The sequence below is a fragment of the Kogia breviceps genome, chromosome 1, assembly GCF_026419965.1.
Source record: "Kogia breviceps isolate mKogBre1 chromosome 1, mKogBre1 haplotype 1, whole genome shotgun sequence".
Lineage (NCBI taxonomy): Eukaryota > Metazoa > Chordata > Mammalia > Artiodactyla > Physeteridae > Kogia > Kogia breviceps.
The window spans coordinates 123913904-123939767 of record NC_081310.1 but is presented as its reverse complement, the minus strand read 5'-3'; the positions used below and the strand labels follow the sequence as shown (position 1 = coordinate 123939767).

General features: G+C 35.8%; 1 protein-coding gene across 2 annotated transcripts in view; it reads left to right on the top strand.

Moving 5' to 3' along the window:
* PKN2 (protein kinase N2) overlaps positions 1-25864 on the top strand; it is a 132640-nt gene that overhangs the window by 70546 nt on the left and 36230 nt on the right. For both annotated transcript variants that reach the window (XM_059040395.2, XM_067043110.1), the window contains exons 7-8: positions 18630-18815; positions 19785-19894. In XM_059040395.2, the coding sequence (XP_058896378.1) occupies positions 18630-18815; positions 19785-19894 (296 nt within the window). The remainder of the gene's footprint in view (positions 1-18629; positions 18816-19784; positions 19895-25864) is intronic.

Genomic DNA, 25864 nt, shown 5'->3' with positions numbered 1-25864 from the left:
TCCTTCCTCTGCAATTTTTTGGAAGAGTTTGAGAAGGATCAGTGTTAGCTCTTCTCTAAATGTTTGATAGAATTCACCTGTGAAGCCATCTGGTCCTGGAATTTTGTCTGCTGGAAGATTTTTAATTACAGTTTCAATGTCATTACTTGTGATAGGTCTGTTTATATTTTCTAATTCTTCCTGGTTCAGTCGTGGAAAATTGTACCTTTCTAAGAAATTGTCCATTTCTTTGTGGTTGTCCATTTTGTTGGCATATAGTTGTTTGTAGTAGTCTCTTATAATCCTTTGTATTTCTGTGGTATCAGTTGTAATTTCTCCTTTTTCATTTCTAATTTTATTGATTTGTGTCCTCTCTCTTTTTCTTGATGAGTCTGGCTAAGGGTTTATCAATTTTGTTTATCTTCTCAAAGAACCAGCTTTTAGTTTTATTGATTTTTGCTATTGTTTTATTTGTTTCTATTTCATTTATTCCTGCTCTGATCTTTATGATTTCTTTCCTTCTACTGACTTTGGGTTTTCTTTGTTCTTCTTTCTCTAGTTGTTTTAAGTGTAGGATTAGATTGTTTGAGATTTTTCTTGTTTACTGAGGTGAGATGGAATTGCCATAAACTTCCCTCTTAGAACTGCTTTTCCTGCATCCCATAAGTTTTGGGTCATCGTGTTTTCGTTGTCATTTGTGTCTATGCATTTTTAAATTTATTCTTTGATTTCTTCAGTGATCTCTTGGTTATTTAGTAGTGCACTGTTTAGCCTCCATATATTTGTGTTTTTTACAGTTTTTTTTTTCCTGTAATTGATTTCTAGTCTCATAGCTCTGTGGTCAGAAAAGATGCTTGATATGATTTCAATTTGTTAAATTTTCCTAGGCTTGATTTGTGACCCAAGATGTTATCTATCCTGGAGAATGTCCTGTAGGCACTTGAGAAGAAAGTGTATTCTGCCACTTTTCGGTGGAATGTTCTATAAATACCAGTTAGATCCATCTGGTATATTGTGTCTTTTAAAGCTTGTGTTTCTTTGTTTATTTTCTGTTTGGATGATCTGTCCATTGGTGTAAGTGAGGTGTTAAAGTACCCTACTATTATTGTGTTACTGTTGATTTCTCCTTTCATGGTTGTTAGCATTTACCTTATGTATTGAGGTGCTCCTATGTTGGGTGCATAAACATTTATAATTGTTATATCTTCTTCTTGGATTTATCCTTTGATCATTATGTAGTATCCCTCCATTTCTCTTGTAACAGTCTTTATCTTAAAGTCTATTTTATCTGATATGAGTATTGCTACTCCAGCTTGCTTTTGATTTCCATTTGTATGGAATATCTTTTTCCATCCCTTATTATCAATATGTGTGTTCCTATTACCATTTTCTTAATTGTTTCAGGTTTGTTTTTGTGGGTCTTTTTCTTCTCTTGTGTTTCCCACCTAGAGAAGTTTCTTTAGTAATTGTTGTAAAGCTGGTTTGCTGGTGCTGAATTCTCTTAGCTTTTGTTTCTCTCAAAAGCTTTTGACCTCGGGGGTTCCTTGATGGCGCAGTTGTTGAGAGTCTGCCTGCCGATGCAGGGGACACGGGTTCGTGCCCTGGTCCAGGAAGATCCCACATGCCACACAGCGGCTGGGCCCGTGAGCCATGGCCGCTGAGCCTGCGCGTCCGGAGCCTGTGCTTCGCAACAGGAGAGGCCACAACAATGAGAGGCCTGCATACTGAAAATAAATAAATAAATAAAAAAGAAAAAAGCTTTTGACTTCTCTGTCAAATCTGAATGAGATCCTTGCTGGGTAGAGTAATCTTGGTTGTAGGTTTTTCTCTTTCATCACTTTAAGTATATCATACCTGTCCCTTCTGGCCTGCAGAATTTCCACTGAAAAATCAGCTGATAACCTTTTGGGGATTCCTTGTATATGTTATTTGTTTTTCTTCCCTTGCTGCTTTTAATATTTTTCTTTGAATTTAATTTTGTTAGTTTGATTAATATGTGTCTAGGTGTGTTTTTCCTAGGGTTTATCTTATATGGGACTCTCTGTGCTTCCTGGACTTGGGTGACTATTTCCTTTCCCATGTTAGGGAAGTTTTCCACTATACTCTCTTCAAATATTTTCTCAGACCCTTTCTTTTTTCTTCTTCTTCTGAGACCCCTATAATTCAAATATTCATGCATTTAATGTTGTCCCAGAGGTCTCTGAGACTGTCCTCAAGTCTTTTTATTTTTTTTTTCTTTATTCTGCTCCTTGTTAGTTATTTCAACCATTTTGTCTTCTGTCTCACTTATTTGTTCTTTTCCCTCCGTTATTCTGTTACTCATTCCTTCTAGTGTATTTTTCATTTCAGTTATTGTGTTATTCATCTCTGTGTGTTAGTTGTTTAGTTCTACTAGATCTTTGTTAAACATTTCTTGTATTTTCTCAATCAATTCTATTTCTGAGATTCTGGATCATCTTTACTATCATTACTCTGAATTCTTTTTTGGGTAGATTGCTTATTTCTTCTTCATTTATTTGGTCATGTAAGTTTTTATCTTGCTCCTTCATTTGTGACATATTTCTTTTCCATCTCATTTTTTTTCTTTTTATTATTAGTGGGATTGTGTTCCTGTCTTACTGGTTATTTGACCTGAGGCTTCCAATGCTGGAATTTGTAAGCTATTGGGTAAAGCTGAGTCTTGGTGCTGAGATGAAGATCTCTGTGAGACCTCACTCTGATGAATATTCCCTGGTGTCTGAAGTTCTGTGTTAGTCCAGTGGTTTGGACTCAAAGCTCCCACTGCAGGAGTTTCCACTTGACCCTGGGCTTGCAAATCAATATCCTGCAAGCCGTGTGGGGTGGCAAAAGAAAAAAAAAAAAAGTAACAAAATAAAAAATAGAATTAGACTATGAAACTAACAGATATGTTATTAGAAAGAATGTAAAAATAATAATATAGATGAATCAACACCCGGAAGGTACATCAGTACCACAATAATAAAAAAGAAGAGGAGGGAAAAGAAATGAAAAAGGTGGGGTGGGCATGGGAGGCCTTGGCTGTGGAGAGCGGGGCCTAGGCAAGGGTGAGGTTTGGGCAGTGGGCGGGGCCAATGCTCAGGACCCAAAGGGCTAGAAAAGGACCTGGGGGCTGTGGGGGGGTGGGGCTTAGGCTCAAGGAACAGAAGGGGCCCAGGTGTGCCTCCTACCCCTGGCCTCAGAGGTCAGGGGACCTCACCTGGGAGCCCAGCAGGCTTCCTGGGCTCGAGTAGGCAGGACAAATGCCCTCCTCTCCTCTCCTGCTCCTCCGGTCTGGGGTCTGGGAGGGCCCCTCCCGCTTGCCTCTCCTGATCCCCCCATCCTCCCTCCTATGCCCCCAAGGACCCACATGGCCTGGAGGGCGGGTGATAGGCCTGGGAGCTCAGCAGGCTCCCCGAACATGAGTGGGCAGGCCAATTGCCCTCACTCCTCTCCCGCTCCTCCCAGAGGGCACCTCCTGCCTTCCTTTCCTTTTCTCCCCTTGGCCTCCTTCCTATGCCCCCAAGGATCCAGGCAACCTGGAGGGGGCTTTGAGTGTAGGGGATCGGCCTGGGAGCTCAGCAGGCTCCCTGGGCCCCAGTGGGCGGGTCTTTCGCCCTCCGCCCCTCACCTGCTCCTCCCAGGGTGCCCCTCCCACCTGCCTCTCCTAATCTCCCTGGCCTCCTTCCTATGCACCCAGGACCCACGTTGCCCGTATGGCACTTTGGGGGTGGGGGAACTGGTCTACCTCTCCTGGTCTCCCCAGCCTCAGGGGGGCCGATCTTGTCTGGCCTCCACTTCTTCTCTCCCCTTGGCCCCCCTATGTCCTACCGGTTCACTCTGGGGTTCCTCCCATCTCCTTGGGGGTCAGAGTCACTAGGGTGACTGGCAGGCACCCTAGTCATGAGGAGATGCTAACTCTGTGTCTTCCCACAACACCATCTGGACTCCTCCCCCCCTTCTGTATATTTTTAAATTACTTTCTTAGTGGTTACTCTAATGGTTACAGTTAACAATCTAAATTTATCACAGTAGCCTACAAAAGCTCTGCTCCTATACAGCTGTGACTCCCCATCATTATATTTTTGTTGACATAGATTATGTCTTTATACATTGTGTACCCTTTACATTATATTATTACATACTAGATTATAATCATTGTATGCGTTAGTTTCTTAAGTCATACAAGAAACAAAGTTACAAATTGAAAATATAGTAATACTAGCTTTACAATTTACCTATATAGTTTTACTGGTTTTATTCTGTGATTTCAAGTTACTGTCTACCTGTCATTTCAATTTGGATGACTTGTTTTAGCATTTCTTTTAGGAAGGTCTGCTAGTGATAAGCTCCCTTAACTTTTGCTTATTTGGGAATCACTTATTTTCTTCATTTATGAAGGTTAGTTTTGCATATATAGAATTCTTTGTTGACAAGCTTTTTTCTTTCAGCGTTCTAAAAATGTCCTCCCAGTCCCTCCTGGCCTTTATGCTGTCTGATGAAGAATCAACTTTTAAACTTATTGAGGATTCTTTCTAAGTGATGAGTTGCTTCTCTCTTGCTGCTTTCAGTATTCCCTTTTGTCTTTGGTTTTTACAATTTGATTATAATGCATCTCAGAATGGTAATTTCTTTTGAGTTTTTTTACTTGGATTCTTTGAGCTTCTTGATGTGCAGATTCATATCATTCATGAAATTTGGGAAGTTTTCTGCTATCATTTCTTTACGTTTTCTTTCTGCCATTTTCTCTCTTCTCTCCTTCTGAGATCCCCATAATGTGTATTTTTGTAGTCTTTATGGTATCCCAGAAATCGCCTAGTCTCTGTTTTTTTTGTTTATTTGTTTGTGTAGAACAAATGTTTATTGATGTACAGACATTTTGGGGGGTGCTTAGAGACACAGATGTAAACACAGAAACAAGCACCAGCTTTCATGAATATCAGATATTACGAAGCAGAGACAAGCAGCAGAACTCAGGGAGTCCTCCCACCAGCAACCTCCCATGAGCCTGTAAATAAACATGAACACCAAGATCTCTCAAAATCTGGCTTTAGTAGAGCTCAAAGAGAAGTTCTCATAAAGTCTCTTAACATAATTAAGCCAGGTGTCAAATTGTTTAGGTCGATTGCAAACCATTTTTAAGTCTGTTGAGCTTTACGCTTTGCTTTGTCTTGTTTTTAATTAGTAGCATACACATTTAGTTTTATGTCTTACTGATCAACTTACTCTTTTGTGTGTGTGTGTGTGTGTGTGTGTGTGTGTGTGTGTGGTACACGGGCCTCTCACTTTTGTGGCCTCTCCCGTTGCGGAGCACAGGCTCCGGATGCACAGGCTCAGCGGCCATGGCTCACAGGCCCAGCCGCTCTGCAGTATGTGGGATCTTCCTGGACCGGGGCAAGAACCCATGTTCCCTGAATCGGCAGGAGGATTCTCAACCACTGCGCCACCAGGGAACTTACTCTTTTATCATTATAAATATTTCCTTTTATCTCTGAAAATAGACATAGTTTACTTTGTCTGATATTAGTAGAGCTATACTATCCTTTTTTATGCCTAAGGTAACCTAATGAAGTTTTCCATCCTTTTATTTTCAACCTGTTTGTTCTTTTCTACTTAAAGTGATATATTTTATGTACATCATATAGATGTCTCTTTTTATCTAACCTGGATTGAAGTTGTTAGTCATATTTTTTAACAGCTTTATTTGTATACATAAACTGCATGTATCTGATATGTACAATTTGATAACTTTTGTCATATCAACCCTCAACAGTTTCCATGTACCCTTTATAAACTGTCCTTTTAATATTATTTTTGATATGTATTTAACTCTACAATCTTGATGTTTTAATTGCATTTACTCTTTTTTCTCTGTTCATCATTTCCTGCCCTTTGTACTTGTTTTTGAAGCAAATAGTTCCATTATTCCTTTTCATGTCCCATAACAGTGTTTTAAATATGCCTGTGCATGTGTGTGTGTGTGTGGTGTGTTTATTGCTTACTTTAGAGATTCAGGTGTGCATATTGAACTTATTACAGTCTGTGATCACAGTGTACTCTCTTACTTCCAAATCAGTTTAAAAATTTTATGGAGAAATATTTGCAAATTCTTCCACTTCACTCTGTTTATCCTCATTGTAATATATTTTACTTCTATCTGTGCCTTAATCTGCAGCTGACCCTTGAACAACACTGGAGTTAGGAGCACCAACCTTCTGTGCAGTCGCAAATCTGTGTATAACTTCACAGTCAGCCCTCCATGTCTGTGGACTCAACCAGCTGTGGATCATACTGTAGTTATGTATGTAGTGAAAAAAATTCATGTATAAGTGGACCTGCACAGTTCAAACCCATGTTGTTCAAGGTTCCACTGTACATCTTCTAGTGTTGTTTTTACTTTAAAGAGCTAAGAACTTTAAGGATATACATGATCCATGGTTAATTGAATCTGTGAATGTGGGATTACAGATATGGAGAACTTACTGTTAAGTTACATGTGGATTTTCCACTGCGAGAAGGGTCAGTGCCCCTAACCCCCACATTGTTCAAGGGTCAACTGTAGTTTACTTTGTTACAAACTATTTTTTCAAACAAAACAGAACATTGTTCTTTATATCTAATGGCTCATTTATCCTTACTGTTGTTCTTCACTTATTCTTGTTGTACTTGAGATTTCCTGTTAGAATTTTCCTTTAGCCCATAGCCATTTCTTTTAGCATTTATTGTAGTGAAGATGTGGTAGAGTCTCAGTTTTCCACTTTTTTCTTATTTATTTCATCTTCATTTTTAATAATTGTTGGTAGAAAACCTCTATAGGTGTTTTTTTCCTTTCAGCTCTTTAAAAATCTGATTTCATTGTCTTCTAGCTTTCCTTTTTCTATTGGGTTGGCCAAAAGTTTTGTTTGTTTTTTTCCATAAGATGGCTCTAGTAGCACTTAGTTGTCTTTAACTTCATTCAAAACAATTTTGTTAGATTGTATGTGCAGCTGTTATATCAGCGTGCATTTTAAAAAGAACTTAATCAAAATTGGTGAATTTGTGTAGCCATTTTAATATTGAAGATGGAAGAAAAAAGCAATATTTTTGGCATATTATCCTTTATTATTTCAAGAAAGGTTAAAACGCAACTGAACTGCCAGTGCAGCATATGGAGAAGGTGCTGTGACTGATGAAACATGTCAAAAGTGGTCTGCAAAGTTTCATGCTGGAGATTTCTCACTGGACAATGCTCCGGGGTCAGGTAGACCAGTTGAAGTTGATAGCGATCAAATCGAGACATTAATTGAGAAGAATCAATGTTATACCACACAGGAGATACCTGACATACTCAAAATAACCAAATCAAGTGTTGACAATCATTTGCACCAGCTTGGTTATGTGAATTGCTTTGATGTTTGGGTTCCACATAAGTTAAATGAAAAAAACCTTCTTGACCATATTTCTGCCTGCAATTCTCTACTTAAACATAATGAAAGTGTTCCGTGTTTAAAACAAATTGTGATGGGCGATAAAAAGTGGATATGTACAATAATATGGAACAGAAGAGATCGTGGGGCAAGCAAAATGAACCACTACCAACCACTCCAAAGGCTGGTCTTTATCCAATGAAGGTGATGCTGTATATATGGTAAGATTAGAAGGGAGTCCTCTATTACGAGCTCCTTCCAGAAAACCAAACGATTAATTCCATCAAGTACTGCTCCAGTTAGACCAACTGAAAGCAGTACTTGATGAAAAGCGTCCAGAATTAGTCAACAGAAAACACCATAATCTTCCATCAGGATAACACAAGACTGCATGTTTCTTTCATGACCAGGCAGAAACTGTTACAGCTTGGCTGGAAAGTTCTGATTCATCTGCCATATTCACCAGACGTTGCACCTTCATATTTCCATTTATTTAGGTCTTCACAAAATCCTCTTAATGGAAAAAATTTCAATTCCCTGGAAGACTATAAAAGGTACCTGGAACAGTTCTTTGCTCAAAAAGATAAAACATTTTGGGAAGATGGAATTATGAAGTTGCCTGAAAAATGGTAGAAGGTAGTGGAACAAAAGGGTGAATATGGTATTCAATAAAGTTCTTGGTGAAAGTGTGAAATGTGTCTTTTATTTTTATTTAAAAACTGAAGGCACTTTTTGGCCAACCCAGTATTGTGAGAAGTCAGCTGTAGTTCCTATCAATCTTTCCCTTCATGTAATGTCCCTCATTCCCCAATTATTGAAGTAACATAGAATTACATTGAATTTTCTTCATGTTTTTTTCTTTCTGTTCATAAGACTGGATACTTCAGATCAGCTCTCTTTAAGTTTTCTTATTCTTCTGAATGCTCAAATCTGCTGTTGAACATCGCTAGTAAACTTTTAAAATTCCAGTTAGTGTACTTGTCAGCTCCAGGATTTCTATTTGGTTCTTATTTATAAATTCTGCATCTTTATTAACATTCCCTATTTGTTGAAATACCATCTCTCTTTTTCCTTTTGGTTTCTTTTAGGTCTTTGACCACATATAAGCTTTGACCATATGTAAGACAGTGGGTATAGAGTCTTTGTCTAGTAAATCCAATGTCTTCCTCAGGGATAGTTCCTGTGAATTTCTGCTTTTCTTGTGAATTGGCCATACTCTCTTATTTCTGTGCTTGCCTCATAATTTTTAATTGAAAGCTGGATATGGTGAATATTATAATGTGTAACTGGAAGATACTCCCCTTTTCTATAATTTCTTATTGCTGTTTGAAACAGGGTGTAGTTGAGTGACTTTATTTGCTAAAGACTATATTTTTTGTCATGTGTGGTCACTGAAGTCTCCATTAAGTTAGTGGTCAACTAGTGTTTTGACAGACTTTTTTTTTTCTTTAATTGGAGTATAATTGCTTTACAATGTTGTGTTAGTTTCTGCTGTAAAACAAAGTGAATCAGCTATATGTATACATAGATCCGCTCCCTCTTGGACCTCCCTTGCGCCCTCCCCCCCATCCCACCCATCTAGGTCATCACAGAGCACTGAACTGAACTTCCTGTGCTATACTGCAGGTCCCCACTAGCTATCTGTTTTACACATGGTAGTGTATTTATGACAAACCTCATCTCTCAATTCATCACACCTTCCCCTTCCTCCTCTGTGTCCACACGTCCATTCTCTATGTCTGCATCTCTATTTCTGCCTTGCAAATAGGTTCATCTGTACCATTTTTCTATGTTCCACATATATGCATTAATATACGATATTTGTCTTTCTCTTTCTGACTTACTTCACTCTGTATGACAGACTCTGGGTCCATCCATATCTCTACAAATGACCCAATTTGGTTCCTTTTTATGGCTGAGTAATATTCCATTGTATATATGTACCACATCTTTATCCATTCATCTGTCGATGGGCATTTAGGTTGTTTCCGTGTCCTGGCTATTGTAAATAGTGCTGCAATGAACATTAGGGTACATGTGTCTTTCTGAATTGTGGTTTTCGCAGGGTATATGCCCAGTAATGGGATTGCTGGGTCATATGGTAGTTCTATTTTTAGTTTTTTAAGGAACCACCATGCTGTTCTCCATAGTGGCTTTATCAATTTACATTCCCGCCAATAATGCAAGAGGGTTCCCTTTTCTCTGCACCTTCTCCAGCATTTATTGTTTGTAGATTTTTTGATGATGGCCAGTCTGACCAATGTGAGGTGATACCATATTGTAGTTTTGACTTGCATTTCTCTAATAATTAGTGATGTTGAGCATCTATCTATTCATGTGCCTCTTGGCCATCTGTATGTTTTCTTTGGAGAAATGTCTATTTAGGTCTTCTGCCCATGTTTTGATTGCATTGCTTGTTTTTATTGATATTGAGCTGCATGAGCTGTTTGTATATTTTGGAGATTAATCCTTTGTCAGTTGCTTCATTTGCAAATATTTTCTCCCATTCGGAGGGTTGTCTTTTCATCTTGTTTATGGTTTCCTTTGCTGTGCAAAAGCTTTTTAGTTTAATTAGGTCCCATTTGTTTATTTTTATTTTCATTGCTCTAGGAGGTGGGTCAAAAAAGATCTTGCTGTGATTTGAGTGTTTCAAACACTTCAAAACACTTCAAAGAGTGTTTTTCCTATGTTTTCCTCTAAGAGTTTTATAGTCTCCAGCCTTAATTTAGGTCTTTAATCCATTTTGAGTTTATTTTTGTGTATGCTGTTAGGTAGTGTTCTAATTTCATTCTTTTACATGTAGCTGTCTAGTTTCCCCAACACCACTTATTGAAGAGACTGTCTTTTCTCCATTGTCATAGATTAGGTGACCATAGGTGTGTGGGTTTATCTCTGGATTTTCTATCCTGTACCATTGATCTACATTTCTGGTTTTGTGCCAGTACCATACTGGCTTGATTACTATACTTGTAGCATAGGCTGAAGTCAGGGAACCTGATTCCTCCAGCTCCGTTTTTCTTTCTCAAGATTGCTTTGGCTATTCGGGGTCTTTTGTGTTTCCATACAAATTGTAAAATTGTTTGTTCTAGTTCTTGGAAAAATGCCCTTGGTAATTTGATAGGGATTGCTTTGAATCTGTAGATTGCTCTGGGTAGTGTAATAATTTTCACAATATTGATTCTTCCAATCCAAAAACATGGTATGTCTCTCCATCTATTTGTATCATCTTTAATTTGTTCATCAGTGTTTTATAGTTTTCCGAGTACAGGTCTTTTGCCTCCTTAGGTAGGTTTATTCCTAGATATTTTATTATTTTTGTTGTGTTGGTAAATGGGATTGTTTCCTTAATTTATCTTTCTGATCTTTCATTGTTAACTTATAGGAATGCAAGAGATTTCTTGCCTTAATTTTGTATTCTGCAACTTTACCAAATTCATGGATTAGCTCTAGTTTTCTGGTGGCATCTTTAGGATTTTCTATGTATAGTATCATGTCATCTGCAAACTGACAGTTTTACTTCTTTTCCAATACTTCCTTTTATTTCTTTTTCTTCTCTGATTGCTGTGGCTAGGATTTCCAAATGCCTGCAAGCAGAAAGAAAATTTGCCATGTTTGCAGCTGAATTCTGTGTTTGTGTGCCAAGGCATACCTTCAACATTCACCCAGGCATTTTATAACTCTGCCTTTGCTTGCACAGAGCTTGAAGACCCGCCAGATGTGAGAGCTTAGGACCTTTTCAGATCTCTTCTGAGGATGTCTCCTTTTGTATCTTAGTTTTCCAGTAACACGTGGAAGCATTGCAAAGCTCTTATTCCTTAAAACAGTTTACTCCCTAGATTTTCTCCAAGACTCTAGGATGTCTATTAAACAATATAGACAACTGATATCCTTTGCTCCTGGCTTCAGTGGTTGGTTCATTTTCCTTTAAATGCCCTGTACTTAGCTATTTCTCTGTCCTGAGAGATTTCATAGGTGAAGAAAAGGTAAACCCTTTCTGTTAGTCCTTCAGGGAGCCTTCAGAGAGGTCAAAGCAGGCATCCACAGTTCTTTGAGTATGAAGTCTTCTCTGCTCCCTCTGGCACTAGGAACCTGTACCAGGAATGCAGCCTGCCATCTTCAGGACTCTCACCAAACCATTGGGTGTGGAGGGGAGGAGGGATGAAGCAAAGATAAATTAAAATGCCAGAAAGCTCTCCTACCAAGTATTCATTGCATTGTTTGATCAAGCATTTGCTTGGTTGTGGTAAACCTTTGTTTCCCAGATTTTTGTTAAAGTTGATTATAAGTAGTTTCCCGATTTTATTTGTTTGTTTTCCTGTGTTTCTGTGGAGAAACTGCCTTTGGACTTTGCAGCTCTACCATTTTCTTACCATTACCTACAAAGGTTTTTATGGCCCATGTGAATGTGGCATATTTTTGATGCACAGGCCTCCCTCTTCTCCAGGAATCCTTAAATTATCTTATCAATATGAATGTCAGAGAGGGCTTTACCTTAAAAACAATGTCATTAAATATTTTGAGGATATGAAAGTGTTCTTCAGAATTGCATAGCATACTATCACATTTTAGTACTTTAGGGTATCATTAATCAGCTTTATATTATGGCAGACTTCTACATTAAACCTTGAAGGAAAAATTTACAGTTGAACAATGTTGTTGCCACTATTAAGATCAGTTTAAATCTGCAGCTACCAAATTGAGTTCCTAAATCTGAGGTACCCTGAGATGCCAAAATGAATTCACGAGGGTACAACAGGATATTTTAAGTTTTTGAGGGAAACACAGTATTACTTCACTTCCTACCATCACCATTAATCTACTAGCTTCAAGGTAGTTGGAGTTGCAGCATTAGGTCAAACTACATGCTTTCTGATTATGTCATACATTGATGAAGCTGGGTGTTCCTGGTTTTTCCTTCACTGCTATAATGATAAATACTATGGGAAAATCAATATGGAATAGAAGATAAGGGTGGCACTTATGAATCTAATCCCAAAGTTTGATAAGTTATACAGTGCCCAATAGATACACACATCTCATTAGGAAGTGATCATGGTTATTTAAGAATGAAATAAGATTACTTTTTTCTTTCAAACTACGTGTATTATTTTTCAAAAGTTATTAATTAGTTTGTTACAATATCTTATGAAACAGAACTATTAGGTACATTGTTCAGACTAGAAGCACAATGAAAAAATTGAGACATTAGGGTATCATGAAATGATAAAGCTTGGGAACCTCTGTTCTAAATTCTTCATTGTATTTTAAATATTTATTATTTAAAGCATTTATCTTATGAGGTATCACCTCATACTCGTCGGAATGACCATCATCAAAAAAATCTATAAACAGTTAATGCTGGAGAGGGTGTGGAGAAAAAGGAACCCTCCTACGTTGTTGGTGGGAATGTAAACTGGTACAGCCACTATGGAGAACAGCATGGAGGTTCCTTAAAAAACTGAAAATAGAGCTACCATATGATCCAGCAATCCCACTGCTGGGCATATATCTGGAGAAAACCATAATTCAAAAGATACATGCACTGCAATATTCATTGCAGCACTATTTACAATAGCCAGGATATGGAAGGAACCTAAATGACCATCAACAGAGGAATGGTTAAAGAAGATGTGGGACATATGTACAGTGGAATATTACTCAGCCATAAAAAAGAACGAAGTAATGCCATTTGCAGTGACATGGATGGACCTAGAGACTGTCATATTGAGTGAAGTAAATCAGACAGAGAAAGACAAATATCATGATATTGCTTATATGAGGAATCTAAAAAAAAGGTACAAATGAACTTATCTACCAAACAGAAATAGAGATACAAATGTAGAAAACAAACTTATGGTTACTGGGGGAAAGGGGGAGTAGGGATAAATTGGCAGATTGGGACTGACATATACACACTACTATATATAAAATAGATAACTAATAAGGACCTACTGTATAGCACAGGGAACTCTACTCAGTACTCTATAATGGCCTATATGGGAAAAGAATCTTAAAAAGAGGGATGTATGTATATGTATAACTGATTCATTTTGTTGTACACCTGAAACTAATACATTTTAAATCAACTGTACTCCAATTAAAAAAATAAGTAAATAAAGCATTTATCTTTCCAGCCACATCTTCTATAACTCCTACAATGAATCTTCTATCACAATTAATTTGGTTAGTGCAGAGTGCCTATTTAATGTCTTTGACTTATTATCCATCTTCTTACTGTTTTTTTTTTTAATCAAAACTGGGATATAGACCTATGAAGACCTTGTCATCTACCTACATGTAATCTTAACCCCTATCACAAGATACTTTATACACTCAGTAGACATTTGGTAAATGTCACTTGATAATAAGGCAGGGACTGTACATCTAAGTTTCACCATCTTATGGCTCAGGGCTGAACATATTTTTAATATTCAAGAATTTCAGAATGATCCATTGGTTAAAATATGGTTGTTAAACAGTATTTTTAGAAAAGTAATAAAGCCAAATTTTGGAAAATCAGCTGATATGGCTGGAAATTATTTTCCTTTTCTATTCTGGTTGGCTGCTCTTCCCAACTCTTTAACCTCTTTTTAGTTCTCTCTTTCCCTGTTCTTCTCTTAATGAACTTTACTCATAGTGATGTAAATCACCAGTCTAAAAAGAAGTATCTTATAATTCTTAAGAGATTTTGGTGTTTTAAAAAATTCCTTTATCTACTGGACCTTAAACTAAATATGGAGTTACCTAGGAAGAGAAATAGTAGTGGTATTAATAAAGGATTAGACATGATAAAGGATTAGCATAGATAAGTAATAGGAGTATTTACTGTCCTGAGTTTTTACTGTATGCTATTATTTGTGGTTTATCTCACTTATACTCTGGTTTCTTTCGTGATTGTATGATTATAATACTAAAATTTGCAAATTACTTTGATATAAAGTATAATTTAATTTTTAGTCCAAATTTTGAGACATTAACTAGTTTTTATGAAAGAAGATTCCTCAGAATTAAAGAAAAGTTAATTGTACTAAGATGAAATACTGAATTAGTAAAATTGATATAAAACAGTTTTTCCAGAAAGTTAAAAGAAATAAAAAAGTATTTACTTGTTCTAATGGAATTTTAGCTATTGCTTATGAACACAAACATTTATTTCTTGGATTTGCTTGTTTTTAAAATTTCATATTTTGGGTTATAAAAGTAAAAAATTAATTTTAAGCCACTTCTTATATGTTTATATGCAATAGCAATTGTGTCACCTCATAAAAGAAAGAAACTTCTAGATACTTAATAAAGATCTTAAATCCCTCCAGCTTTTATTCTAAATGAAAGCAGGTGTTGAACATTGTCATCTAATACGTTGAAATTGCTAAAATATTTAATAAGCTACCAGGGTTTGAAGTAGTAACCAGATGTTTACAGTTTTCCCAGGATGACTTTTACATCTGAGCATTTACAGTGGAAATGAACTAAGTTTGCTACCTTAACAACAACAAAAAAGCAAATAAAACACACAGACACAAGTTTCTTTTGAACCAGAATTGAAATGATTTCCATTATACTTAATCTGCCTTAATACTTTACAATAAGATAAGATTTCCATAGCCTGACCAAACATAAGATTGAAGTTTCCCCTCATGCTTAGAATCTTTATTGGGACATAATTTATACACTGTAGTATATAAATTTTCACCGACTTTAAGTATAGTTTTAAATTTTTAGGAAATACATATACTTGAGCCACCATTATCAATATCCAGTTTTTAGAACAGTTTTATTGCACATATTTAAAGTGTATAATTTGACAAGTTTTGTCATCTATTTAAAGTATTGAAACCATCACCACAATCAAGATAATTATATCCATCATCCCCAAAAGTATCCTCATGTGCCTCTATGTAATCTCTCTTTCTTGCTCTTCTCATGCTTTCCTTCCCCACACCTGTCCCCAGGCAACCACTGGCCTGTTTCAGTCCCTAGATATTAGTTTTCACTTTGTAGAATTTTATGTAAATTGAATCATACAGTGCATACTCTTTTTTTGTTGGGGGTGGGAATCTGGCCATTTCACTGTGAATAATTCTTTTGATATTTGTCTATGTTGCATGTATCAGTAGTTCTTTTCTGTTTATTATTGGTAGTATTCAGTTGTGTGAATATACCATAACTAGTTTATCCATTCACCTGTGAATGATACTTGGGTTGTTTCCATTTTGTACTTTTTACAAATATAGCTGCTAATAAGATCCCTGTATAGTTTTTGTGTAAACATAGATTTCACTTCACTGGGATAAATACCTAGGAATTATGTGGATGGATCACATGGTAATTTGCTGATAATGGGTTCTTTATCCATTTTTATATTTGAAAAAGCTTCATTTTTGAAAGAAATTTTCAGTAGGCTTAGAATTTTAAGTTCATGGTTTGTTTCCTCAGTACTTTAAACATATTACTTCTCTGTCTTGCTTTCATTGTTTCTAATGAGAAATCTGCTGCTATCCTAATCTTATATGTACATGTCATTTTTCTGGCTGCTTTTAATACTTTCTCTTATTGTTTGTTTTGAGAAATTTGATTATGTTATGCTTTAGTGTAATTTACTTATTTTTCTTTTGCTCAGTGTTCATTGAACTTCTTAGATACTTCTTAGGTTTATAGTTTTCACTACATTAGGCAATTTTTCAGTCATTATTTTTTCAAATATATTTTCTGTTCCCTATTCTCTTTGCTTTTCATTGGGAACTTCAAATACACATGTATTAGGCCACTAGAAGTTAAACTCACAGCTCACATATGTGCTGGTTTTTTGTTGCTGTTTTTGCCCTCCAAGTCTTTGCTTTCTGGCTTCTATTTTTGATCATTTCTATTGCTCTAGCTTCAAGTTCACTAGCGTCTACTTTTGCAATGTGTAATGTGCCACCAATCCCATCCAATTTTGGGGGTTTTAAAAAAAATCTCAATGTTATTTTCATCTCCAGAAATTTGTTTTGTGTATTTTGATTTCTTCAGTGTCCCTATTCAACTTTTTGAACAGATGGAATATATTTATAATAACTGTGTGAATGTGTGCTAATCCTAACATTTATATCAGTTTTGTATTGGTTTTCATTTGATTTTATTTTTTCAATGTGTCCCAATTTTCTGTTTCTTTGCTTCCCTGGTGTGATAAGCAGAATATTTAGAATGACCCCCAGAATCCCTCCCCCATGAATATGATGAGGTATCTCTTCTGTGATAATATTACATTATATGGCAAAAGAGATTTTTGCATATGTAATTAAGGTTACTAATCAGTTGACTTTGAGTTATCATAAAGGACAGTTATCTGGGTTGGCTTAATAAAATCACATGAGCCCCTTAAAAGTAGAAAATTTTCTCTGGCCAGTGGCAGAAGGGAAAGTCAGATATGAATCATAAAAAGGATTTTATGTGCCATTGCTGGCATAGAGATGGGGGGGTCACATGACTGGGGATGCAGGTCAGCTCTAGAACTTGAAAGCAGCCCCTGGCTGTCAGCCAGCAAGGAAATAGGATCCCTATTCTTACAGCTGCAGGAAACTAGATTCTGCCAATACCCTGAATGAGCTTAGAAGCAGGTTCTTCTGTAGAACTTTCAGATAAGAGCCTAGCCTGGCAGACACAATGATTTCAGCCTTATGAGATCTTTGACAGAGAGTGCAGACCAGCCCACTCAAACTCTGGCCTACAAAACTGTTCGATAATAAATGGGTGTTGTTTTTAAGCCACTACATTTGTGATAATTGGTAATGCAGCACTAGAGAACAAATATACCTGGTAATTCTGATTAAATGCCAGACATTTGGAATTTTAGCTTGTTAGGTGCTGGGTATTTTTGTATTCCTACAAATATTACAAATATTTTTGAGCTTTGTTCTGGATCATAGTTAGGTTACTTGGAAACAGTTTGATCTTTTGGGTAATGCTTTTAAGATTTGTTATGTGGGACTAGAGCATCATTTAGTCTAAGGGTAATTATTCTCTACTCCTGGGGCAAGACTGAATATTTGGTTTGGAGAACCTTCTGCACATCTCAGGGATTCTGTCTCTGGACAGCTGTATTTTTTCCTTTACTCTGCCTGTGAAAGCCACCTCAGTCAGTTTAGTCTCAGTACTCTCAGTTCTGTCTCCTTAACTCAGGTAGTCCACTTGGCTCCACCTGAGTTCTCCCTCCCTGTGCTGTGTCCTAGATATTCTCAAGGCAGTAAGCAATCTTAGGATTCTTCTCTCAGGGTTCACTGTTCTTCATTGCCTGATATCCCTTTTCTTTAACACTGTTTTTTTCATATTTTTTGTCTGATTTTTTTTTTTTTTTGGTTGAGTTGAGATTAAATACAGACTTTTTTACTTTGTTGAAAGAGTCCTTTGGTTACTTTTAAATAATTAAAAAATTAAGTTTTAATTATTTAAGTTTAATGGGACAGCTTTTACCAGGAAATACTCTTCCTAAAGTGCTATACTATGGGCAGTATCTAAAATTTTAATACTGAAACACCATTTTAAATTTTAGTACACTAAGTCTAGCCCAAATGATGACAAAGCCATATCTCCAGATGGCTAAGCTCACAGTTCCTCATTTTCATTTGAAGACTTTTAGTATGTATTTGCCTAAGGAAATTATAATTACTTTATGCTTAGATAATTACAGCCCATAATTATTTGACTAACTAAACTGTTAAAGTGAGAAGATAATGTTATTTTACATCTCAAATAGAACAGAAATCCATCTACTTATGCCAAAAGAAAACCCCTATAGTCCTTTTCTGTGTTAACTATATAACTATTAAACACAACTGTTATTTACATTGTCAGATTTCCTTGTTTCTAATTTTTTAATGTTTATTTTAGTAGGCATATTATTTAGTTTTATGTTTCCCCTCCCACATGTTTTATCCACATAATTCTGTAATTTTTCCATGGAATTATAGAAATGAGTATTCAGATACACAAGTTTAAGTATTTTTGTTTTGTTCTATGCCCAACAGATAGCTTTTGGCTGGTGCTGTTCTTTCTATACATTTTTTATAGGTGTTTTAATTAATTAAGAGTTTTTAATAGGTTTCTCTAAATAAAGCAGTAAAGATGATAGTTACCTCGAAGATGCTCTGGAAAAAGAGATTTTGTTATTTTAGCAGGTATTTTCCCCCCTATTTCTGAATAGGTAACAATGATATAATTTTATATGTTGAGTATTGATGTTTTCTTATTTGATATTTGTTCATGCTACAGGTACCTTGGAAGTTCGTCTAATGGGCTGTCAAGATATCCTAGAGAATGTCCCCGGACGGTCAAAAGCAGCATCGGTTGCACTACCTGGTTGGAGTCCAAGTGAAACCAGATCATCTTTCATGAGCAGAACGAGTAAAAGTAAAAGTGGAAGTAGTCGAAATCTCCTAAAAACCGATGACTTATCCAGTTCAGTAATCAGATTTTTTTAACAATCATATAACAAATTAAAGGGCCTATACAAAGTGCTGAGCAGTGGGGACAGAGAGGAGTGAGAAGAGTCAGAGTTGGACAACAAACTTGAAAATTATGATTTCCATAATTTAAATTTAAAATATCAAAAGCTATAATGACAGGAAAATTTAAAAGGCTACAAAATTTACCCTGCTGAAAATATGTTAGAAAACTGAATGATATATAACATTAATTCTTTTGGAATAATGAAATATTGAACATCACTCTTTATGTCAAACTCTTTGTGTCACATCTTGATTCTTTTAATGGTATAATGACACCTCTAAACTAATGTTGAAATTTTGATAACTAACCACTGAACTAAATATGTTTAACTAGGACTGTGTCCCAGAAGTAAACTGAAATGGGGCAGTCGGTAAAGGTGGTAAAGTAAAATGGGAGAGGTTTATGAAGTACTTTGGAGACACTCTAAAGTAATCATAAACTATGATGTAATTCCCAACTGGTGGGAAATGCATGTGACAATTCAACATAGTACAGTATGTCTGTGCTTTCCTGTATATAGAGAGAGACTTTAGGAAAAATGTGAAAATAGAAATTGTTTAAGGTAACAACATTAATAAATAACAAATGTAGAGGGAGAAAAACTGGATGACTGATATTGATATATAAATACACACACGTGACAAACAATTACTGGTCACCTGTTAGTCCTTTCAGTTACATTTTAGTATAAACAAAGTAGCAATTACTATTTGTGTTTTTGTGAAACACAAAGGATAACTTGGGAGGGTCTAGTGGGAGTGTATATATAAAACTAGCCATTTAAGATTAAAAAGCTTCAGTAGTGAGTAAGAAAAACTTATTTTCAAAGGACCATAAGACTTTTGTTGATATTAAACAGTGGCATTTCTATTTTAAAGGTTTTAAAATATTTAAGCAAGTTTTAAATTGTAATTACAGATGATGTCTGTGCAGTTTTGAAGCTAGATAATACTGTGGTTGGTCAAACTAGCTGGAAACCCATTTCCAATCAGTCATGGGACCAGAAGTTTACACTGGAACTAGACAGGGTAAGATGAGAAACTTTTTACTTGAATTTTCATTATATTTATAATTCATTTTTAATGTAAATGTTATGTTTTAGAAGACTTTGGTAAGTTTTATTGTTAATAGCATATAAGAAGGACCTAGGTATTTTTGACATTTCTCATCTGATGAGGTATACATAAATCTACCTTATCAGATTGCTGCAGGAGTTTTCATTTGTGCAGTGATTTGAAAATGTATACTTTGTACTACCCTGAAAGATCAGCAATCAGGTGACATCTAATATTGAAATTTTTTTTTTATTTTAATAGTGTGCTCTCTGACCACTAAGGTGATTCTTCTGACTCACCACTTGTTGGTTATATTATCAAAGCTGGATTTGAAGTGAGCTATTGTGCTCAGACAACCATTCCTCCATGTATCTCAGTGGCTTTCATGAATAATGTGAGTGGCTAGAATGCAATCTGTAGCTGTAGAACCCAGCAGAAGTTAACTTGGTCCACAGTAGATTTAAATCCACGATAACTTTATTATTTAAATTCTAATCTATCCTTTGGGGTGTGGGAAGAAAATATTAAAACAATCATAATTTTATCTAAAAAATAAGAAAGATATTAAGCTTTTTATCATTTACTATTCAGATTGATGGTACATGTCATTTTAAAAGTTACATATGTGGGGGTGGGATGAATTGGGAGATTGGGATTGACATGTATACACTAATACGTATAAAATGGATGACTAATAAGAACCTGCTGTATAAAAAGCTAAACTAAAATAAAATTCAAATATTAAAAAATAAAATAAAAATTACATATATTAGTGAGAGCAGATTTACAGTGCTTAATGATGATGTGAGGTGGAAATTACTGCTCTGGCCTCTATTTTAAAAATATTTTTTCCAGTTTATTTTTTTCTGTCTCACAGCCAGTATCTTAATCAGGCCCTCATCATTGCTTTTCTTGGTTCAGATGCTGTGTCTGTAACTTAAATATTAAATGTACTTGAACAAAATGCTTAACTTTTTATGTATACCAGTTTCCTTATCTTTAATATTATCTACCTCACTGAAATGTGTGAGGATTAAATCCATGTAAAAATCTTAGGCTAGTGGGTAAGAACTCAATTAATGTTGGCTATTTTTAATAAAGTAATTTACTAACTAATCTCCATGTGTCTGAGAACCAGACTGATCTTCAAAGAATAATACTTTTATCTAGGCATTCATTCTCTAGTTTAGGATCATTCATTTAATTCATTAAAAATTATTATGAAATTATTTGTTCATTTATTCATTGATGCATACTGTATTCCACGCACTTCCAGGTGATAGGTTAGCAACAAACAATATAAACAAGATCTCTCAAGATTTCCTCAAAGAACTTATACCTCAGTGGCTTCTCAGTATATGTCTGATTATTTGCAGACTTTTTACCATTACATCTGAAACTGTGTATGATTTCAGTTAAAAAGATATTAAGGACATTGAATATTAGGCTAAGGTGTTTATACTTGTTGGTAGTGGGGATGAGAGAGACATAATGGAAAAATTGATCTTGGGGTATGTATGAAGAATGAATTTGAGAGAATAGAGACTAAAGGCATATAAATTGGCAGGAGGTTACTCCAGTGCTACAACTGTAAGGTGAAGAGGACTTGAAGTAAAATGTGGCAGTAAGAATAGAAAGAAAGAGATATATGTAGGAATTGCTGTAATGGAACTCTTAGGCTTAATAGTCAGTGATTTTCTGTTCTGTGTCAAGCACCATTCTAGATGCTGGTTATGATTGACCAAAGTAGTCAAAGTCCCTATATTTATGGACCTTATATTCTAATGAGGGAAGACAAATAGTTAGCAAGTTTTTTTTTTTTTAAATCTTCAAGTGAAGGAAGTAAATAAGGTATTGTAAAGAAGGGGGTGGGGGCTATTTTAGGTAGAGGACATAATTAGGGAAAGTCTCTTTGATGAGGCTACGTTTGACTTGAAATCAGTGGGGGGATAGTTGCCAGACTTACAAAGATGCAGGTAGAGTGTTCCCAGCAAAGGAGAATAAACATACAATGGCTTGGGGTAGGAGAGATGTGTTGTAAGAATAAAAATCATGAACAGAGATCAATGTAAAGAAGTAAAATAGCAGATGTAGGTGGGTGTCAGATTATTAGGGTTTTTTTTTTTTTTGCGGTACGCGGGCCTCTCACCGTTGCGGCCTCTCCCATTGCGGAGCACAGGCTCCGGACGCACAGGTCCAGTGGCCATGGCTCATGGGCCCAGCCGCTCCGCGGCATGTGGGATCCTCCCGGACCGGGCCATGAACCCACGTCCCCTGCATCGACAGGCGGACTCTCAACCACTGCGCCACCAGCGAAGCCTACTAGGGTTTTTATAGTCAATAAATTAGAAGGTGGTTGAAGGGCTTTTAATAGGGGATTTTTCATCATCTGATTTAGATGATCAAATAGAAATAATATAAATATAGAAGCTAATGAAAGAGTTAGCAGCCCATAATGGGAAGGAGTTTATAAAGAAAGAAAAAAAAGGTCTAACAATCAAATCTTAAGTAGTATTCCAAGTATAGGAGAAGAAGGAAGGTTTGCCAAAGAGAAATAGAAAACTCTGGGTTGGATCAGATCATACCCTAGATCGGATCTTAACCTTATAAAAGCTTATCCAGTGAAGAGTTGCTGGAATGGTGAGGTGATGAAAATCCTGTTACATATGGAACAGTTGAAGGAAAATGGGATTTAAAATCTATTAAAGAAGAGATTTAACAAAGATTTGGTAACTCTTTAAAGTTAAAAGGAGGAACATGTAAAACAAGAATTAAACTAGTGATAGCAATGAGATTTTCATTTGTGTGTGTTGACTCTGATGGATTGGTAGTAACTTTCTGGAGCTCACTGTCAAGGTTTACTGGATGGGTCCTTGTTTATGCTGATCAGGTAGCAGTGTTTGCCAAATGCTTGAAAAAGGGGCAAGTGGTAAGCTGTAGTACATGTTCCTTCCATCCTTGGATTGACTATACTTTGTGGGTGTGGAAGACAAAGCAGAAGTCAATGATGGCAGATTTCATTTCAGTACAAAGAATAGTATTGTTAAAAAATGAACTGAGCTTCTGTAGTAAGTTCTCTCAGTAAAGTTTTTTTTTTAACTTTTTATTTTATATTGGGGTATAGTTGATTAACAAAGTTGGGTTAGTTTCAAGTGTACAACAAAGTGATTAAGTTATACATATACATGTATGTATTCTTTTTCAAATTCTTTCCCCAATTAGGTTGTTACAGAATATTGAGCAGAGTTCCCTGTGCTATACAGTAGGTCCTTGATGGTTATCCATTTTAAATATAGCAGTGTTTACATGTCAATCCCAAACTCCCTAACTATTCCTCCCTCCCACCCTGCCCCCCTGGTAACCATAAATTAGTTCTCTAAGTCTGTGAGTCTGTTTCTGTTTGTACATAAGTTCATTTGTATCTTTTTTTTTTTTTAGATTCCACATGTAAGCAATGTCATACAATATTTCTCTTCCTCTGTCTGACTTACTTCACTCAGTATGACAGTCTCTAGGTCCATCCATGTTGCTGCAAATGGCATTATTTCATTCTTTTTAATGGCTGAGTAATATTCCATTGTATATATGTACCACATCTTCTTTATCCATTCCTCTGCTGATGGACATTTAGATTGTTTCCATGTCTTAGCTATTGTAAACAGCGCTGCAGTGAACATTGGGGTGCATGTGTCCTTTTGGACCATGTTTTTCTGCAGGTAATGCTCAGGAGTGGGATTGCAGGATCATATGGTAGCTCTATTTTTAGTTTCTTAAGGCTCTCTCAATAAAGTTGAATGAGCAACTCATATAACAGAGATTTAAGGGAATTGTTGTATCAGAAAAAGATGACACTTCCAAGATTTTTTTCAAGTCTGATATTTTCTTTTTCAACTCTGGTTTTTTTTCAGCTCTGATATTTGCTAGAACTAGCATTGTTACATGCTATAAATTAGCTGTTTAATTAAATAGTTAGACCAGTATAATTCAGTCAAGCCCACTAGAGAGGGAAATGCAGTTGAGGTTGTTAGTGTATATGGATATTGTTATATACATGTCTTGTTATATTTGCATCTTCCTTCTAAACTGTGAATACATGTAAATATTTATGACTCTAAAATGTTTCAGTTTCCATTCATTCTTAAATTAATAGGTTTGCTATAACATTGGTCTTGAAGCCAGACAAACTGGATTCATTTACTTATTAGATATTTGATGGTAGACAAGATACATAATCTTACTACTGGGCATTTATTTCACCATCTCTAAAATGGGGATAAAATATAATCCTTACAGGACTGTTAAGAAGAAATGCTTTGTGTTGCCTGGCACATTTAGCTACTCAATGACTTTAGTTCTTTCTTTAGCCCTAGGCTGTGAAGTGTGGCTATGAATTTGAGTATAATGGAAGAGCATGTTAAGTAATGGGAAATTAACTGGTTGAATGTCATTTTCTTTCATTTCAGAGCGTATTTAAAGTAATTATAGGATTTTAATGAGTGTTATAATCAAAATGAAATTTAAGACATTTATTGTTAAAGGGAAAATGGCTGGTTAGAAGATTTCTCTTGTAGCCAGGTTTTTGTGTTAGAGTTTCGTATTTAAAATAGAACTTAAAAGTAGTTAAGTGTCTTGACATCATTTTATAATTAAGGAAACTGAGAACCAGAGTGATTACATATTGATAAATTTCAGAGCTGGCACTAGACCTCGAGTGTCCTTCAAAATGCTCTTTCCTCTGTGGTTATTTGTATGAGATAGAAAATTAGTGGCAAAAAGGAGGAAACAGCAGAAGACGATGAAAGCCTGGTAAAGAGAAAATAATTTAATATTATCCAAGCTACAAGCTTAGAAAACTGGAAAGACTGATAACTGTTGATTGGTTGTTTTTACTTGCACTTTTAATCCTCACCTAAAATTGTTTTTCTTCTTCATGGCATCAGACATCAGACTTTCTTCCCACTTTGGAGTAATCCTCCGTTAAAAACGCTAAAGACACTGCATAGCTAAGTAAAGCTATTCTCCCTGAGGCCAGTTAGACCTTCTGGGTTCCTGAGTTATGTATCCCTAATTGGATTATATAAGCTCCTCTTTGGAGGCCACATTCCTTATTGTGATAAATTCTTCTGTTTACACAGTACATTTTACTTTTCATGTGCTTTTTTAGTCTTTTACTTTATTCCTTATATTTATAGAATATTTATTTATAGAAAATGTTTATAGAAACATTTATAGAAAATATTATTTTAAACTGACATGTTCATGCTCAGCATTTTGCCTCAAATGTCAAGTTTCTTTCCTATGACATTCTGGAACTAAGTTGTCTATACTGTTTCTATCCTTTCCAAATTACAAAAATTCATAGGTCTTTTTATTTATTTATTTTTAATTTTTGGTCACGCCACGTGGCTTGTGGGGTCTCAGTTCCCCAATGAGGGGCCGAACCCGGGCCATGGTAGTGAAAGCCCAGAATCCTAACCACTGGGCCACCAGGGAACACCCAGATAGGTCTTTTTTGAGTTTTTTGAGATACTATAGAAATTATCTAGATCTAGAATGATCTAGAAAAGTTCAGCTTTGTTCCTGGGAGCTCAGGGCTCTGCAGAATTATTTCAGTTGGCAACACAGACCTTTTTTTTTTTCTTTTTGTTTTGAGATTCTGGGTAAGATGTCATTTGGAATTTGCCACTTTAAAAAAAAAAGTTTTGAAAATTGCTGGTATAATCCAGCCCCCTCATTTTACAGATTAATAAGGATATTATTATGGCCTAGGGGTTAAATAACTAGCCTAAACTATAATCTTGGATTCTGAAGTGTCCTGTCAGTTCTGTGTTCTTTCTGTTATCAGGTTACCCTTTTTATATTTTCTTATAAAATTTGGTCTTTCTTAATGTTTATTATAAACACAGTAGCTATGTAATTTCACACTTTTTCTGAATTCCCTCA